Source organism: Chinchilla lanigera, unplaced genomic scaffold (genome assembly GCF_000276665.1).
Source record: "Chinchilla lanigera isolate Chin_1 unplaced genomic scaffold, ChiLan1.0 scaffold00019, whole genome shotgun sequence".
NCBI lineage: Eukaryota > Metazoa > Chordata > Mammalia > Rodentia > Chinchillidae > Chinchilla > Chinchilla lanigera.
Window position 1 is genome coordinate 29437191 of NW_004955420.1, and position 18668 is coordinate 29455858.

Here is an 18668-nt window from a genome sequence, read left to right on the forward strand (position 1 = left end):
GGGGCTGGGGATTTAGCTCAGCGGCAAAGCGCCTGCCTGGCAAGCGCAAGGTCGTGGGTTCGGTTCCTGGTACCGGAGAAAAACCAAAAAAAAAAAAAAAAAAAACAAAAGCCTGTCTATTGCTTGACTATCTCAGTTTTTTCCTTGAGTTATCACACTTGCAATTATTTATTCATTTTTTGTCGTTTTGAGACAAGGTCTCACTATGCAGTTCAGGCTGAACTTGAGCTCACTTTGCTACCCACGCTGGTCTCAAACTTGCAACAATCCTCCTGCCTCAGTCTCCCAAGTATAGGGATTACAGGTGTGTGCCACAACACCCAGCCTGTGTTTACTTTTTGGTACTGGGGGTTGAACCCAAGGACTTTGCGCTGAGCTACATCTCCAGTCCTTTATTTTTTATTTCAAGACAGGGTCTCACTAAATGCTAAGGTTAGTCTTGAACAGGTGATTCTGCCTCAGACTCCCAGAATGCTGGGTTTGCAGGCAGTAACTACCACGTTCAGCAGTTGCAATTATTAATACACTTTCCCATCCACTTGAATTGCTGTTTTGTGCCAGTTACAGTAAGTTCCATGAGGGCAGGACCTTGTCATCCTTTATCTCCTGGTAAAACCTTTGGCACAGTGCTTGTTAAAGGGCCTAATAAATGCGTAGGAATGAATTAGTCTTTCTGTCTTGCTATCTTGCTTTATAATTTACAAAGCAAAGAAATAAACAAGAACAGCCGCGTTGGTGCTTTCTTTGTAACAGCCCCAAATTGGACACTTCCTCAAGACTCATAAACAAGAGAATGGATCAGCTGTTGCGGACTGTGGCAAGGTCCCCAACTGCTACGTGGAACATGGGCGACTCCTACAACACTGAGCGAAGTAAGCTGACAGGAAGAACAGCTGCTAAGAGTGGCTGCTGTACGATTTTATTTATATAAAATTCAAGACAGGCAGAACTGATGCATGGATGTGAGAAGTTATGCTTGTGTTTACCCTGGGTGCAGACGGCAGTGGCTGAGGTCGGGGGCTGTGAGCCGTGAAAATTCAAAGCCGTATCCTTAGTATCTGTGTCTTTTTCCTCCCAGATTTGTGCATTTCTTGTCCTGTTGGGAGTTTCCCAGCTGTGCATCGGAGAATTGAATTTGCAGGTTGGGGAGGCGCTGCCGTCCGAAAACAAGGTCCCCACGTGGCTCGCCAAACGCACTTTGCAGCCCAAGTAGGTACAGACGTTCCTTATTATCTGACCTCCCTCTCAAGTCCCGCCGGTTTTCGCTTTTGTTTTTTTTTCCGGTACCGGGAGTGGAACTCACGACCTTGCTCCTGCCAGGCAGGCGCTGTGCCGCTGAGCTAAAGCCCCAGCCCCGGTCTTCGCTTTCATCCCCTCCGCGAGGACGAAGCCCGAGCTGCCCGGCCCCGCGCGCCAGGCCTTCTGCGGCGTCAGCGCAGTCGCGTCCGGGCTCCCCCCGCCACCTCCGACCGCAGCGCCCTAGCAGGAAGCAGCTCACGGCCCCTGCTCAAGCAGCATCCGGCTGCTCCAGGTTTTCCCGAAGCTCCATTACTCTGGCAAGGCCATTTTCTCCAAGGAAGCTGTCATCCACCCAGGAGTTCGAGGAGGTCCGAGTGTGAGAACCGTTATCCATTACCCGGCCGGAAACAGGACGACCGCGCAGAGAGCTCTGCCTTCCGGAAGACCCGCCCCACTTGTCCAATCAGCGGGAGGAAGGGCAGCTTGAGCCCGTTGCCAGGAACTACGATGGCGTCCCGGGATTGCTCTGCGCTCCTACGAACGCTAGCGGCATAGCCACGCCCCTTCCTAGACGCTCGACCAGCTCTTCCAATCAGCGGGAGGAAGGGCAACTCGAGGGCGGCGCCAGGAGCCAACATGGCGTTCCCGGCTCGCTCTGTCCTCTCGGAGGCTAGCCGCGGAGCCGCGTCCTTTCTGGTGCGTTCCACAGGCTTTTCCAATCAGCGGGAGAAAGGCAATCCCGAAGGTTCACGGGCTCCCTCCGCTCAGTCCCCTTCCGGCGCGCTTCTTCCAATCAGCGGGAGGAAGGGCGCCGCCGGGAACACGATGGCGTCCCGCACCGGCCGGGTCCTCTCTCAGGGCGCAGTACCGGGGTGCCGCTTCCGTCCGGGGGTACCGTGCGAGCGGCAGAGGCGGCCAGTCGCCGTGTGCGTGTCGTTAGCCGCGTCATTTGTCTCTCTTGGGAGCGTTGAGGGTCCCCTGCCAGGTTCTTGAAGTGTCCGGTTGAGCGTCAGCCGCGTCATCTGCCCGGCTGTGTTGGAGCCTTGGCGGTTCCTGCCTGGCACGGTGGATGGGTGTAGTTGCATCTAACGGGAAAAGTGCGTGATGTATGTTTCAAAAATCTGCAGGAGGGGAAGGGGATATAAAAAGTTACGGTGTGTTATGTAATACCAGGTCCCCACAATGACTGTGATCGCTGTGTACATCAAACACGTCCTAATAAAAAATTCAGCAGTCCCTGAAGCCGAGCAAGACTGCGGGCACCCAGTCAGCCTAAGACCACCAGGAACAAACCTGTAATCGCGAAAATCAGGTCTGTTGCGGCACGTGGTGGCGCACGCCTGTAATCGCAGCATTCGCGAGGCTGAGGCAGAAGGATTTCTGTGAGTTCGAGGCTAGCCTGAACTGCATAGCCAGACCTTGTCTCAAAAAGACAAAAAAAAAAAAAGAACAGAAAAGAAAATCAGGTCTGTTGGTCCACCGCCCTGAGCAGGATGCACCCAAGACCATGGGGCACTGGGCCAAGAATGAAAAGACAGTTGTGGAAAAGGGAAGTTTAGGTAGACTTTATTTATTTATTTTTAAATAGTAAAACAATACTTTTACTTTATTAACTTTTTTTTTTGTTTGTTTGTTTTCCGGTACCAGGAATCGAACTCACGACCTCACGCTTGCCAGGCAGACGCTGTGCCGCTGACCTAAATCCCCAGCCCCTTTATTGACATTTTTGAAACGGTCAAAGCTTTTTTAAAGCTTCAGCGTTAATACTTAATTTGAAAGTCTGTGCTCAGAGTAAACAAAACATTGTATTTAGTATGAGAGGAGTTGAATAGCTTGTCTAAGAAAACACTTGTTCTTCAATTAGCTTTCATCTTGCTCTAAGCTTTTAATTTGTCTGCACTGCAGTTCTTCACTATGGAGACCGCCGTCTTCTCCAGCCGGCCGCAGCCGCCTGAGTGCACGGGACGCCGGCGTTAGGTGGACTATAAATGAAGCTGCTTTGCAAAGTGCAAAGCAAGGCAAGACTGAAAGCAGCCACGTCCGTCCTAGACGCAAAGTACACCCGGGGTCCTGTTTGTGCGCTTGGCACCTGGCTTGTGAATTGAAATTACCTGTGTCCAAGTGTCTTAGAGCCACCGGGTGTGGTGGCTCGTGCCTGTAATCCTACACGGGGCAGGCTGAGACAGGAAGATCACCATGAATTCAAGGCCAGCCTGAAATACCTAGTAAGACCCTGTCTCAAAAAAACAAAAACAAAATTTCAGCCTTGAAGGGATGTTGGGGTAAAAGTCCGTATTGGCGTTGGCAACCTTTTCTTTTTGGCTTCTTTATTTTTTTGTCTTTGAGACGGTCTCGCTATGCAGTTCAGGCTGGCCTTGAGCTCACTTTGTAGCCCAGGCTGGTCTCGATCTCGCACTGATCCTCCTACCTCAGCCTCCTGAGTGCTGGGATTACAGGCGTGCACCACCACGCCTGGCTTCTTTTTGGCTTCTTGACAGACCTGAAGTCTCACTGTGTAGGTCAGGCTGGCCTTAAACTGACTATGTAGTGCAGGCTGGTCCTGGACGCTCAGGTGCTGGCATTTCAGGCACAGGCCACCACGCCTGGCACGACCTTTCTTGTAAAGGTGTGGTAGTGGATATTTTACATTTTGCTGGACATATGGTCTCAGCTGCAGCCAATCATCTGCTGTTTTATCTCAAAAGTGGCCATAGAGATACAACAGTGGAGGCCAGAATCAGCCCACAGGCTGAAATACTTCAAGTGCTAGGTCCAGATGAAAACACAAAACACCAAAGAAGTGAGTTAGTGTAAGATGAGGTATGAGCTGGGCATGGTGAGCACAGCTAGTCTGTAGCTTGAGAAGCTGAGGCAGAAGAATCACAAGTTCAAGCCTAGCCTGGGCAATTTAGCAAGACCTTGTGTCAAGAGAAAAACAAAAGGCTGGGGATATAACTCAGAAGGCCCTGGGTTCAGTCCCCAGTACCAAAAAAGAAAAAAAGATGAAATACTAATTTGTTTCTAAATTTTTAACATAATCTTACCAATAGCATATTCCTAGAGAAGAAATAATTGTTTCTTGAGACAAGGTCTTAGCTGTGTAGTTCAGAGTGGGCTTCAACTCACTACGGAGCCCAGGTTGGCCTCAGCAATCCTCCTGCCTCAGCCTCCCAAGTGCTGTGATTATAGGCATGCGCCATCACATCTGGCTGAGAAGAAATTGTATAACATTGAAAAAACACCTGCAAAAGAGACGAGAAGGAAAAAATGGGCATGAGGGGAAGAGGGCTTGAAGGGAAGGGATGGGAAAACGAATCAAGATGTATCATGTAGGCCGGGCATGGGGTGTTGGTGCATGCCTATAATCCCAGCACTCACAAGGCTGAGGCAGGATGATTGTTGTGAGTTCAAGACCAAGCTGGGCTACAAAGTGAGCTCAAGGCCAGCCTCAACTGCATAGCAAGATTGAGTCCCAAAGACAAAAAAAAAAAAAAAAAACTGAGCTGGAAGTTCTCATCCATGTACCAGTCTTCCATTGCTGTCCATCTGTCTATCCAGCTGTCTTAGAACACCTCTCCCCTCTAAAGTACAGTAACCCTAAAGCAGGCTGCACAGACCTCGAGCCTACACGGAGTGAGTTTCTGAGTGTGCAGAGCACGACACTCACACCCCGTTCACCCCGTCGCCCTCCACCGGCCACCGTGGGGACCTTGACACTGTGGCTCCGGCCCACCTCTTCTGCCTGCACACATGTGCAGCACCCACACTTTGCAGGGTTGCCCCAACCCCACCTGGTGTCTGAGAGTCAGCTGTGTTGTCAGGGTGCTCAGAGGCCAACCCCACGTGTTGCTGAGTTGCACTGTGCTCGTGACTGTCATGGCTGGGCTCTCCTTTCCCGGTGGGCGTTTGGAACTTTCTGGATCAGGGCCGTAACCACAGCTGCTGTGAATGCTCCTGAACAGCTTTCTGCACACGGACACAGCGCCAGCTCTGAAACATTCTTGGCGGCTCTAGGTCCTTTGTATTTGCAGGTAGTTTAGAAGCGACTGGTTCACTTCTCTTGGTAGCAGAGTGGGGATTTTGACTGGGGTTGCGTGGAATCTGTAGGTCAGCCTAGGTTTGGATCCTGGATACACAGACATGAAGACAGACAGGATGGAAGGGATGGGATCTTCAGCTGGGAGCAGCTGAGTGAGCAGCTCAGCGCTGTGTTCTTGGAAAAAAGTCCACGTCACAGTACTTCATCTCAGCAAAAGTTAGCAGGCATTCCTGGGTAACATTAAGTAGTCACATGTCCAACTGCCTCCTTATTTTATAATGTAGTAGTATAAATTCAATAATGTATGCTGGGGCCGGGGATGTAGCTCAGCGGTGTAAGTGCTTGCCTGGCAAGTCTGAGGTCATGAGTTCGATTTCTGGTACCAAAAAAAAAAAAAAAATGTATGCTGATGGATATATTTTAAATGTGTTGTATAGTTCACCTCATATGAACACACAGAGCTAATTTCTGCACAAAGCATGCAGCCCAGGCCTCGTGTGCAAGGCCAGAGCACCACCCCTAGCCCTAAAGGTATTTTTGAACTAATGATTTTTTTCCCACCACCTTTAGTTAGGAATAAGCAAAACAGAATTCAGCCTGAAAGGATTTTCTCCCGGTGCCAGCAGAGGGCCTTCGAGGCCCAGGTTGCAGAGGAAGGACTGGGTCCAGCTCCTGCAGCAGCTTTGGCCATGGGCGGGGCCAGGCCTGTGGCCTGTGTGTCTGGATGAAGGACAGCAAGGGAAGAGGGACTTTCCTGACCTGCCTTTCCTGGCCACGCTGCGCTCCGGGTTCTGCTCAGTGACGCACTGCTCTTGCCCTTCCACGAGGCAGACGTGGTCCTCTTTTTATCCCGGAGTCAAGGCTCCGAGACTGAACGGCCCGTGAGATTCTCCTGTTTCCTCTTCTGAAACCTTTAACTGTAGAGCTTATCCCTGACCTCGGCCTCCACCAGACCTGGACATGGTTCTTGCAAGCAGTGAGGAAGGACCTGGATTTCCCTTTTTTTTCCACACAGGGACCCATGGTTCCCCATTTTTCCCAGAGCCTGGCTGACACCTCCGCCCCGCCCCGGTGTCTGTGAGAATGTGGTGTCAGCCTGCAAATGCCAGACCGGGCCCCTGGCTGCCTGTGCCTAGGCTGCCACTGGGACGCTGCCGGCGTGATGGCCCTGAGCCAGGCCTCGCTCCCAGCTCCCACGTAGGGAGTGGACACCCGTGCCCTTCCCCAGGTGTTTCTCTCCAGAGCACAGTTGCAGCCCCCACTCTGGCTGGGCCTGGGGCTCCTTTTCTGAGCCTGTGCTGGCCGAGCTTGGGGCTCCAAACAGTACCCACCCCTCACCACCCAGCCCGAGGTCCAGAGTGGGCAGCTCAGCTGGCTTCTGGGGTGGGGGAACCCAGGCTGGGAGAGCAGCGGTCAGCTGTGAGTCCTGGTGGATGCCGGTCTGGAGCCTCTGCGAGAAGCGGGGTCACACAGCTGTTGGCAGAGTCCAGTTCCTTGCCATGCAGGACAGGGCGACCTCTGTTGCAGCCTGTCAGGCAGCGGCACCCCGCTCCTGAAGCGGCTCTCAGGCCCTGCCCTTCCCTTCCCTGCTTACTCCTCTCTTTCCCTCCCCTCTCTTTCTTTCTGTCTCTCCTGGGGTACTCATGCTGAGCTGCCTCCCCAGCCTCTGCCACCAGAGTTATTTTTGAGACAGGCTCTCACAAGGTAGCCTAGGCTGGCCTTGAATTCAGAGCAGTCCTCCTGCCTCAGCTTCCCAGAGTGCTGGGGTTCCAGTTGTGCACCGCCACACCTGGCCTTGTCTGTCTGTGTTCATGCGGCCCCCTGGAGCTCCAGGCTGGCTGCAGCACGAGGAACCCTCTTTATTCCTGAACCCGACTTCTGCTCCTGGAGAAGATGCCCCATCATGCATGAGCTCAGGCAGTGCACTCAGCCTGCACAGCCGAGGCCTCCACTTCAAGGTGGGCTGATAATTCTTCTTGCAAAGCCCTTTGCCTGGTAACTGTGGTCAGGAAAAATCACAGGAGCAGCCAGGGGGTGCAGGTGCGGGGGACCAGAACGCTGCTCACCTCGGTCACGGAGACGCCCCTTAGATGCTGATGTCAGAGTCTGTACCCGGGAGGACTGTGTGACTCATGTCAGAAACTCCGGAGCCCCGAGTGGGCTGGGGGCGTTGGCGAGGGTCTCTGCGTGGGGCCCCGGCCCTCTGGCCTCCGTGACAGTCTTTTCTTGCAGGCTATTGCTGATCTGGGTTCTGTCATCCTCGACATCACCTGTCCCTCTTTCACTTATGGAAACGACCCAGCCAGCAGATTGAGAAGATTCTGCGCTCACAGCATTAACCCAGATCCAAAATCACACCTGCAGGTGTGAGGTGTTTCTCCGCGTCTGCTGAGTGAGTGAGGTATGGCAGGGTGGAGTTGTCTACGTCTGGTTTAGAACTCAGCTACCCCCACAAAGACAGACATAAGAACGTATGGGACGAGTTCTGAAAAAGTGGTTGGTTCGGGGGGGGTGGGGGTGGTAGTTGTGGGTGTGTGTGGGTGTGTGTAGACAGCTTTGTGGAACTGGACCTCGAAGGGCAGCTGTTGAGAGTGAGGGCCCTGAGGCTGCAAAGGTCAGGCGAGGCACGGAGACACGGCCCGAGGACCCCCAGGACCCCACTTTAAGGAGAAAGTGCCCTGAATGCGGAACAAAGCGACACTCCGCCTGCTTCTCTCAGGTCACTGCCTTCTCGGGAAGCTGCCTGGGTCCGCGGGAGTGGAGCGGCACGCGTTCACACACAGTGCAAGTCAGAATGGGCTTCTTTATTCAGGATGCGCTGCCCAGCAGCAATGCGAAAACGCTGCTTTTGAGCCCTGCCGCGGCCCCTGCCGTACCAGTCCCCTCTCGTCCACGCCGGCGGCCAGCGTCCCCGCAGCTTGCTTTCCTCTCCCTGGAGTCCCAGGCCGCTCTGTAGGGTGGCTTTGGACCTGGGAGGTGACCGGTAAGCAAATCCTGGGGGCCAGCGTGGTGGGGGCCGCACGTGTGCCTGGGCCGGCCGGCTGAGACAAAGGGGAGGCGCGTGGGAGCCGCCAGCCCAGGACAGCTTCTGGTACAGCGGTCTCTGCCTCAGGTCCTGCTGGATGAAGGGCGCGGCCCCCGCTCCCAGCCCATGCTGCGTCCCTACCCCACGGCAGAGTCTGGGCAGGTCCCGGAGGAGCCTCGAGAGCACCGCTGGATGGTCACGGTTCAGCTACAGGCATCTGACACCAGAGGGAATGGAAAGTGGCCCTGGGTCCCCACAAGCCGTCATATTTCCAACATCCCCTTCGGGGAGGGGGATGCGGGCGCAGGGCGAAGGGTGCGCCGTGCCCTCCCAGGCTGGCAGGGGTCTCAGAGGAGCGGTGCTCAGGGGGAAGGCACTGCGTCCTGGGGGTGGCCCTGTGCGGCCCAGCTCCAACTCAGTCGGTGTCCACGGTGTGCTCGAGGGCGTGCTCGGAGCGCTTCTCTGTCCTGGCCGAAGAGCACAGGAAGGACAGGATGGCCAGGCTCAGCAAGGCGGTGGCCACGAAGAGGGCGAGGAGGCCCATGAAGGTGGGCGGTGGGATGGACAGGCGGACCAGAGTGCTGGCGGCCGGGATCTGGTTGGTGAGGCTGAGCATGTATCCGAGTGACCAGCCTATGCTGCTGTTGCCCACCTGTGGAGGGGAGGGGACGGGGCTGAGGCCTGGGCACACGCCACCCATCCATGAGGCCCCACAGGACCTGGGCCCTCCAACCCCCGGGGGCCACGGAGGACCAGCTCCCTTCAGCACCACGGAGAGGGCACAAGGGCCGCGAAGCCAGGGACAGCGGCTTCGGGCCGGCAGTGCCCCCAGCTAAAGAGAGGGCCTCTTCTTAAGGACGGGGACACCTAGGAAGTGAGCTTCACCAACTTCTCCGCCGGCTCCACTCAGTCTGGCTTCATGTTTTTAGGCGGTTTTGTTAATACATAAACGTTCTGGATTTGCAATCTTTGTAAGAGAACTGCGCTTCCTATCGTTACACTGTGGCCTCCGTCTCAAATGATGCTGTTTACCCTAAGGACTGTTTCCCAGGTACAGGGTCCCTCGACTCACAGACTGATCACCCCGCGATTCTGGAGAAGGTGGTCGCGGTCGTGTTTGTCACCCAAAGGACAGTTTGTAAACAATACATTTGCCAGACGCTTTTGTTTGCCAACCAAACTGTTTGCAAGCAAAACACCAACTTTTTTTTGGATAGTATTTGTCTAATCAGTAAAGAAATTTCTTCTTATTTTCAGGGTCTCCATGTCCTTAGGCTTAGACATCACTGGGCTAGGTTTTGAAAGGTCTGACGACACAGCCTGCTAGGGACCATTGATGTCGTTGATCTGTGGGGACTTCTCTCTAGGGAATCGCTCACAATTCCCACTAGGGTTACGCTGCTATATTAACCCCCTTTCCTTTCTTTCCTTCAACATGGTATCTGTATGACCTTGTGACGAGAATTTTAGGCTGCCATGTCTTATGCAGATGGATTGTTATCAGTGGATAAAAATGGATATGGACTTTGTTAGTGGTTATAATACCACTAATTCTTACTCTCGTTCTTTTGGTAACATTTCCTGGGTTTATTTCTCTTCTTATTTGATTACTACTTCCAAACAGATACTCGCAGTGTAAGTCTTAGTGGCAAAACTGCCAGCTTTTACACCCTGATATTTAAGTACTAACTTGGCTGGATACAATATTCTTTTTTAAAACTTCCTTTTTGAGTCAGGATCTCCCTATGTAGCCCAGGAGGTGTGTGCCCAGGCCTCAGCGCTGTCCCCTCACAATCTTCCTGCATTAGCCTCTGGGTGACAGGTATACACTGCCCCAATTGCACCTAAAGTGTTTTTGTTTTTGTTTTTTTCTGTCTTTTTGAGACAAGGTCTCGCTATGCAGTTCAGGCTGGCTTTGAGCTCACTTTGTAGCCCAGGTTGGTCTTGAACTCACAACAATCCTCCTGTCTCAGCCTCCAGAGTCCTGGGATTACAGGCATGCGCCACCACGCCCAGCCTCACCTGACTTTTTACGATTAAAGGAAAAGAATTTAAAGCCCGGGCTTCTCGGCCCAGATCTCTGCCCCACGGAAACACACTCGTGCTCTCAAGAGCGATGGTTTGTCAGAAGCTAAGCTCAGACATCACCGTCTTTATGTCCCCGGATGTCCTTACTTTCTGTAGATGACTGTGGAAACAGCCCAGACTAACGCAGCGTCTTGCTTGGTCTAATCTAATGATCTGAGGCTGGTACGAACAGGCTGATTCCAGACACCTAGGACCCAAGTCTGCTGCTCCTGAAATGAGAGAGCCCCTCTGGGACAGGGCCGGGCTGGCCAGACCTTCGCCAGGAGGGGTCCTCTGGGCTGCTGATGGCTGTCCTGCCAATCTGCAGACAGCTGGTCCTTGACAAGAGTCACCGTCGTCACGTGACAATTACTCATAGGCAGGTATAAGTTATATGTGAAATCTGAGCCCAAAGGGCTTCCAAAGTCTGTCAGTAAGCGCAGTGCCCTCGGGCTCCTTTAAGGAGGAACTTGGAGTTTAATGTGCTAACGCAAATCCTTGCTCTCAAACTGATCTCACTCTGACTCTGTCAAATGAGAACAACAAATGTTATTATTGTCTTACAGTTAGGTTACAGTTGAGGCTTCTCTTCAGGATGAAAGTCTCAGTGCCTAACCACCTCAGCAGTCACTCTGCAAAGTCCCTGCCCTGCACTGGCCCTGGGAATAAGGAGCCAGGAGACACCACCAGCCCCAGGAGCCGCGTCCTCTGGCCCCTCTCTTCCCGTCTGGAGGAGGCCCCGATGTCCCCAGGGCCTCTTCTCCAGGGAGGGTCGCGCACTCCCTGTCAGCTCAGCTGCGCCCAAGAGCTCTGTCCCGAACCCTTCTGTCTCTCCTCAGCCCTCCTGGGTACCTGAGCCTCTTTTCAAGGGTGGAGAGAAAGGAACTTGGGGTTCAACTTACTTCTTTTTCAAAATGGATTTGGGGCCAAGTCTCCTGGGTGAATTTGTATCCCTGCACCAGCAGGTGGTAGATGTAGTTCGCCGAGAAGCAGTAGGACCGGGCGTACACCTCATCGAACTTGGGGAGCAGGAGAGGGAGCTGCCGAGGAAGTTAGGGCCCCTGAGAAGAGGTGCAGGTGGGCACCCCAAGACGCACATCTCAGGGCTCCAGAGCCAACAGCGGACCTTGTGGAAATCTCCCCCTCAGCCTCTGTAATACAAAGGGCTCCGCAATGACGAAGCTGTCCATGCACAGCGACTCGGAGTAGCTATCTCCAGCTCACCAGTGCCGGCCTCACCGCTGTGCGCCATGTGGTCAGAACACCACACAACCAGGTGTGAAGGGGTCTCCCTGCCCCCCGCTTTTACAGACGTGCACGGATGGAACATGCCTGTGATGCTTTCACACTGACCTCGACGCCTGCCCCGGTACCAACCTCAGCCCAGTTCTGGGAGCAGAAGCTCCAGGTGCTGGCGTTGAAGGTGGCCAGGGAGAAGCTCCCCGAGAGGTTGAGTGCTCTGGCTGTGTAGTAGAAGCCGGCGAAGGCCTGCAGACAGCATGGGAGGAGAGGGGCTCAGGCTGGGGACATGGGGGCGTCCGGGCGGGGGAGTGCAGGGATCAGGGGCAGGAGGGACACAGGCCAGGGGTGAGCTGTCCACATTGCAGCCTGGTCTCCGGAGTGTTCTCACCACGAATGGCCCTTGGACCTTCGGCTGGTAGACCCCGTCGAAGGAGCAGTCTTCCTGGCCATGACAGGCCCTGAAGTCAAATATGGAGGCCACCTTCTCCCAGCACAGCCATGGGTCCCCTGTCCCTTCAAAAATGACACTGCGGAGGGGATTGTAGCTGGCTGGCCTCTGCTGGGCGGTGCACAGGCTGTTGAACACCTGGCCCATAGGGACGGTGACACGGTAACCCCGAGGGTAGCAGGGGTTGGTGACCTGGGTGTCAGCAGAAGAATTCTGTGGACACAGGATGGAGGCAGGGGTCAGTCCCTCTTCACGACCCCCAATCCAGCACAGAGCCTGGGAAGTGTTGCTCTGCGTCACAGCACCTGTGAGCAGGCAGGCAGACCACCCAGCAGGGGAGGGGCGGGCAGAGTGACTCCTGCCTTTCCTATCTGTGTCAGCACCCTGCAAGCAGGTCTCGGGACCTCCGCCCTGGTTTTGAGAAAACAGGTATCTTTAGATTAATGTATCATTTTGAATAGCCTCTCTATCTAGTCAAAATAATCCGAAAGGTACAAATAAACGTACTATGAGAAAGAATTCTCCTTCCCACCCTCTTCAGCCAGCTCTGGCGGGGCCAGGGCCTTTCACAGGTCTCAGGCACACCTGCGAATGGATTTGCTTGTCCTCTCTCTTTTTCACATCATACATGTCAGTGCCTTAGGTACACTGCACTGCCTTTCACGTTTTCACTTAAGAGTGTCTTCTGACCCACACGAGACACTGGACGGCCCTGCAGTCCACCCCTGGGGCCTCCCGAGGCACAGGCCCAGCCACCCCGGGGGCTGTGCAGGGCAGCTCTGTGCTGCACCCCCTCCGGCCTCTCCTGGCGGCTGCTGCTGCTCTGTCTGTGCCCGGGCTCGCGAGGCTGTCAGGCCCGTCCAGCAGCTAGCTGGAAATGGTGTCCACAGGGGACCCCGGGGCTCGAATCATTTATGAAACAGCTGGAGCTTGGGAACCTGCCTGGACTCCGTACTCAGATCTGCTGGAAGTGGTCAGGAGGGCGAGAGGAAGAGGAGGAGGAGGAGGCTGGGGAGGACAGTGCAGGGCCACCAGCCTACGCCACCTCCCCACCTCCCAGGGAGTGGAAGCTGACCGCTGGGGCGCATCAGGCCCAGACGGGCAGCGCCAGGGCCCTGGTACCTGCAGGAGCAATGCCAGGAACCTCTTCTCAGCCTCGTTTCGGCCGTAGCACTGGAAGCTGTGCGTGTAGAGCGTGTACGTATAGCCGTACAGAGACACCTGCACCACGTCGCTGGTGTTCAGGGCCCCTGCAGCCTCCGCCATGAAGGTGATCTGCGTGGAGGCTCCGCCCAGGTCCAGGGCGCCGGTGGTGCCCACCCCGTGCGGGTGCACCCACATGTGCCACAGGTCCTTCTGCAGGGGACAGGGTGTGAGGGCGGCGCCCTGCTGCACCCAGGCTGCGTCCCCCCACCTGCACCCTGATGCCCAGGAGCACGGGGTGGCAGCGTTCGGGGGCAGTGCCCTCCCTGGCCCTGGCAGGGTGACGCCCGAGCTGGTGGGCAGCAGGGCTGGTGGCCCAGGGTGGCCCTCAGTTGCCGCTGGCTGTGCCCACAGCGCATGCATCAGATCTTCAAGTGACAGGGTGTGCAGGAAAGAGGCTCGGGAGCCCTGGACATGCGTTTCCATGTGACACTGTCCCAAGTACTCGCCATGACTATTAATTTAACGTTAAAAAATACGTTTAAGGGAGGGTGAAAAGGGCTTTGGATGGGACATGGCCTGACTCCCTAGTGTCCCGCTCTGTGTAGCACACGTGACTTCCCTTTGTCCCCAGGCGCAGGGCGTGTGGGGCTGGAATGTGGGGCCCTGGGAGGTGCCAGGCGGCGCCTCTCCTCTGGGACTTGGCAGCAAGGCTGGGGGAGGTGGGCTCTGCCCGGTTTCTCGAGAAGTGAGTCTACCCCGCCCGCCACACGCTCGGCTCTGCTCACCGCCAGCTCCCCACCTGCAGGGAGCCTCCTTTCTGAGCCACTGCCCCATGAGTGCCCTTGCGTGCTCCAGGCGGGAAGCCCCATGCCGTGCCCTGCCTGAGCCCCGGGGGCGAGAAGGACAGCGAGCAGGAGGCAAGCCGGCACCTCCAGGAAGTTGCCCTTAATGTAGTTGGCTGTGATCCATCCGTACACCCCTTCCTCTTGCCCGGAAATGATCTGAGCGCCCCGGAAATCGAAGGGCTGGGACTCGAAGTAGCTCTGGATGCTGGCCAGGACTTCATCAGCCGCCGTTTCGTTCTGCAACCTGTGGGAGGCACAGAACCCAAATGTCCTTGAGAGTCAGTCTCCCAGACGGGCGGAAGGCGCCGGCCCGCCCCAGGACAACCGTCCAGGTGTGTGCGCAGCCCGACCCACAACCTGTTTTGCAAGTTGCAGCTCACACCCGTGAACTTGTTACCTGTCAGACTGCTAGCAGGGAAGCGGCTTTCCATTCAGTACACCCCCTCCCTCTTCCTGTTCCTTTCTCCAGCCCTCGGGTAGCCCCACGGCTTCCTCCCACAGCACAGGGCGCCTCACGGACCGTCAGAGCCCGGAGACTGCTGAGGGCAGAGGGTAGAGGGCCAGCTCCCAGGCACACGACACACAGCCGCCTTCACTCTGGGAGGGGACGTGGTCCTCAGACTGAGCACTGTCCGTGCTCTGCCCCACAAGTCTGTCGCCCACGACACGGCACCCTGCTCCCTTCTCCAGGGAGCCGTCCCCTTGCCGGTGGGCTAGCAAGGGGCTCGGGAAGCAGAGCGGGCAGGGAACCTGCACCACTGCGTGTGGGGTGTCTCCGCAGGACCGTGTTAAAGCGTCGGTTGGTTTGTCCCTTTGTGCAGTCTTCATGCCCAGACACATATCACTTGGCACAGCTGGCATTGTGCTGGTGCCCAAGGCCAGGCGGCATCGCCTTCCGGTGAGAGCCTAATTCGAGACCCAAGGCGGCTCTACTCTGAGTAGATTACGGCAGATGTTTCTGAACCTGTTTTGCTTTTATTTCAAGGTCAAGGAAATTCTACAATAAAGGGCAAAGCGCGTGCACAGGCACTTGTGTGCGCACATGTATGTATCTGTGTGTGACAGAGCAGCAACGCCGCTGGGTAAAAGTCCCAGCGAACGGGGCCGTCCATGGGTCCGTCCATCCACCCATCTGAATCACAAGCTCCAAGGCGCTGACTGAGGTGGGGCCGCCTTCCTGTCACGCTCCCGCGGCCCCAAGGACACTGTGTCCGAGGCAGGGGCCACAGAGCCGGGGCTGCTCTCTGCGCTGCTGTGCCGGCTCCCACAGGGCTTTCTAGAGAAGTGGAGGCGCCAGGAGCAGGCACCATCACCGTCCTCGTCTACGCTCTTGAGAAAATCCCCTGGGACAGGAATGGGCTTCAGAGCTGCTCCGTGCCGGCTACTGACACAAAGGCTCCCACTGAAGGCCCAAGCGCTGCGCAGTCACGGGCAGAGCCACTCTGGCTGGCGCTTCCCGCTGCCAGCTCGCGGGCACACACAGCCCTCACCTGAGCAAGCGCATCCCTGCCGTGGCCCCGAGGTAGACGCGCGTGGACCCATGCAGGGGGGCTGGGACCTGCTGCTGGACCCTCTCCATGCAGTCCTCGAAGGCCATGGGGGCGTCCTGGGGGTGGTCCCCGTAGCTGGAGATCCCGGGACCTGGGGAGCAAGCGGTCAGCGTTGGCACCAGTCTCCCGGACAACTTTGAAATGAAGAACCCAGCCCTGGAAACGCGTGGGTCTGTGGGGGGCTGCTGACGGGACACAGCCAGGTCCCGCATCCACACGACCGCCTGTCCAGCTCCTGCAGGAGTGGGCTGCACGGTGCAGAGGAGGCCAGCCGGCCGCCACCTGAGAAACGTTGCAAGCAGAGGCGGGATAAGGAGCCCCATGGAGTGGACCAACTTTCTGATCGCAACAACCACGGGCTCCGTGGGACCACTGCACCCAGGGCTCAGTGCTGATCACTGGAAATACTCCTTTAAAAAGCATAACCAGCCAGGCATGGTGGCACGCCTGCAGTCCCAGCACTGGGGAGGCTGAGGCAGAAGGATCACTGTGAGTTCAAGGACAGCCTGGACTACATAGTGAGTTGAAGGCCAGCCTGAAGTGAGACCCTGCATCAAAAAAAAAGGCATAACCAAAGCCAGCTGTGGTGGCACACACCTGTGATCCCAGCACTTGGGAGGCTGAGGCAGCAGGATTGCCTTGAGTTTGAGGCCAGCCTGGGCTACATAGTAAGACCCTGTCTCAAAAAAAAAAAAAAAAAAAGCATAACCAGAGTTTCAAGACGGCATCAAGAAAATTAGAAATAATTTTTTATTTTTTGATTGGCACAAAATGTTTGTGCATACTCATGAGGCAATACTCGATGGTCCGATCTGTACACATGGTGCATAATGAGCAAACCAAGGTAATTAGCATCTCTGTCGCCCTGAGCTCTGCTCGCCTCTTCGTGCTGAGTACGTGCCAAATTCTCTCCTGTCTTCAGGTCTGTTAAGTGCTGCTGTTAACCACATCCACCCCACCCCGCCACAGAGCGCCGAACCTACCCTTCCCCACACCCCCTGCCTTCTCCCTGTCCGCTCCCGTGCCACGACTCTACTCTCAGCTGCAGAGGAGCAGCTGTTTCAGGCTCCTCTGCGGGTGAGAGCACACGGTGTGTCTTCTCTGCCTGACCTGGTCTGCGAACCACAATGCCCTCGACCCAGGTCCACTGCCCTCGCTGCCCTGAGCAGCTCCCATCCCCTCACAGAGAGCCGTAACCACCGCGTGTGCGAGCCGCGCTCTCTACCCACGCCTCTGTCGGTGGATTCACATCCTGGCTGTTTCGAGCCAGAGTTGTGGTTCGCGCTGCCTGTGAATCCTCTCTCCTCACCTCCCCGCCCCCCGCCTTCCTCCTCCTCTGCTGGGGGCCTTTGTCTCTCCCACTCTCATCTACGAGAGTCAGAATCTCACAAACTCCATCACTGCAGCCACAAGTCTCTCTGAATCTACTGGTTCTTTCCGTCCATTCTGTTTCTCCTTAGCATTATTTTTACAATTCCTTTGCAGTTTCATTTGTCCTGCAGTGTCCTAGGTTCTGCTGACTGTTTCCCATGCCGTTTGCATCTATCCGGCCTGGTCCCTGTCTTCCCTGTAGAGTGTTAATTACACGTCCAGGCTTGATCTGATTCGGTTTGAATTTCTGTGGAAGGGCTACCACAGGGATGAGCGTGGACCTCCCCCAGGAGGTCCCTTCCGGCGCCGTCCGCAGTCACTGGTGCTCACGGCCTGGACCGCCGGTTCCGTTAGGGGTGGAGACACACGACTGTTAATTCCACTTTTTGACCTGCACTTATCACTTACAATACTCTGATGAGGAAGACCTCCCCATCACACTGGTTGGTCACCCTACAGCCCACTGTAAGGGAAGGGAGGGTAAGGGCCTGATTATTCATCAGCTTTAAAAATACAAGTTGCATCTCCACCATTCCACAAATTTAACCAACGAGGGACTTTTGTATCTTTAGGAACCTATGGAGCCGGGGTATTTGATGCTTCAATTTGAAGAGTTACTATTCTTATCGGTGACCCTGTGTTTGCCGGTTAGCCTTCTGACACGATCCCAGAGCCTTCCAGAGCCTGGCAGCTTTCCAGTGTGATAGGCGGTGTCAGCCAAGCTTGTACACTTCCTGTCTGGATGTGGGATTGACCATTTTCCCAAGAACCCCTGGTTCCTTCTGTTGACAAGTGGTATTAGCACCCAACATTTCAGAGCTAGGGTGCTCAGTTCAGGCTGCGGCAGACAGACTGCAGCAAAACTTTAAGAGAACACACATCACAAATTCATATTTGAGACACAAGATTGACTTGGCCTCTTTGATCTTGTGAAAATCATCATTACCAGAAACCCCAGCATAACTCAGCTCTTTATAGCCTGTGCACACAGGGCTCAGGGGAACAATGCCAGCACCCCACCGACTGGGTTCTTGGAAGTAGCGTCCCCCTGTCGTGGTCACTTTCCCACCCCGGAGGCACAGTATTCCACAGTTGAAGGAGAGCTTCACTGTGGGTCCGTTTCTGTGCATGGTCGGCGGGCTCCAAGGTGGAAGCAGATGTCCGAGGCCTGGCTGAGCGAAAGGTGTGGAAGCCCTGGCGGCTGGAGGGGAGGGGAGGAAGGGACCAGAGGGAGCCGGGCCTCCCAGGTCATGCCCCGTGGCCGCCAGTGACCGCCCCTTCCCGCACCCAACAGCGCATGGAGCTGTGAGCGCATCGTGAATCTGCTAAGGAGAACTGCGCCCCGCGATGAACCACATTCCACGCATCCAGGAGCTGTCCCTGACCCTCTGCAGCGGCCAGCCTCACTGACCCCAGGCCCCCGCTGTGACCCTCAGAGCCGGCCCCGGATAGGGCCACGTGGTCCCTGTGAATCTGCTTCCCTGCTTCTCACCCTACGCATGCTGGGTCAGCGGAGACCTTGTCACGCTAGTGTCACATCAGCTCCACGATCAGCACCTTGCCTGCCACCCTGCACCCCGAGGAAGCCAGGGGAAGACAGCGAGCACCTCCTCCTCCTCCTGCTCCTCCTCCTCCTGCTCCTCCTCCTCCTGCTCCTCCTCCTCCTGCTGCTCCTCCTCCTCCTGCTCCTCCTCCT

At 55.8% G+C, this 18668-nt stretch overlaps 1 protein-coding gene and 2 long non-coding RNA genes across 4 annotated transcripts in view; 1 reads left to right on the forward strand and 2 right to left on the reverse strand.

Moving 5' to 3' along the window:
- The first annotated feature begins 732 nt into the window (after nucleotides 1-732).
- LOC102012970 lies at nucleotides 733-8089 on the forward strand. 2 transcript variants are annotated; one of them, XR_001233709.1, is made up of 4 exons: nucleotides 1853-1935; nucleotides 2413-2551; nucleotides 7511-7679; nucleotides 7998-8089. It is a non-coding gene; the product is annotated as an uncharacterized LOC102012970 (long non-coding RNA). The 2 variants fall into 2 exon arrangements; XR_001233710.1 differs by lacking the exon at nucleotides 2413-2551 and having other exon boundaries at nucleotides 733-1935.
- Nucleotides 1233-5116, reverse strand: LOC106148355. The gene is made up of 2 exons (XR_001233712.1): nucleotides 5031-5116; nucleotides 1233-2360 (listed from the first exon to the last, which is right to left on the reverse strand). It is a non-coding gene; the product is annotated as an uncharacterized LOC106148355 (long non-coding RNA).
- Entpd3 (ectonucleoside triphosphate diphosphohydrolase 3) overlaps nucleotides 8062-18668 on the reverse strand; it is a gene marked incomplete at its 5' end in the record, with an annotated part of 25773 nt that continues 15166 nt past the window's right edge. The window contains 7 exon segments of the mRNA XM_005383579.2: nucleotides 8062-8955; nucleotides 11273-11410; nucleotides 11748-11858; nucleotides 12001-12273; nucleotides 13183-13416; nucleotides 14136-14295; nucleotides 15542-15692. Of these exon segments, the coding sequence (XP_005383636.2) occupies nucleotides 8719-8955; nucleotides 11273-11410; nucleotides 11748-11858; nucleotides 12001-12273; nucleotides 13183-13416; nucleotides 14136-14295; nucleotides 15542-15692 (1304 nt within the window).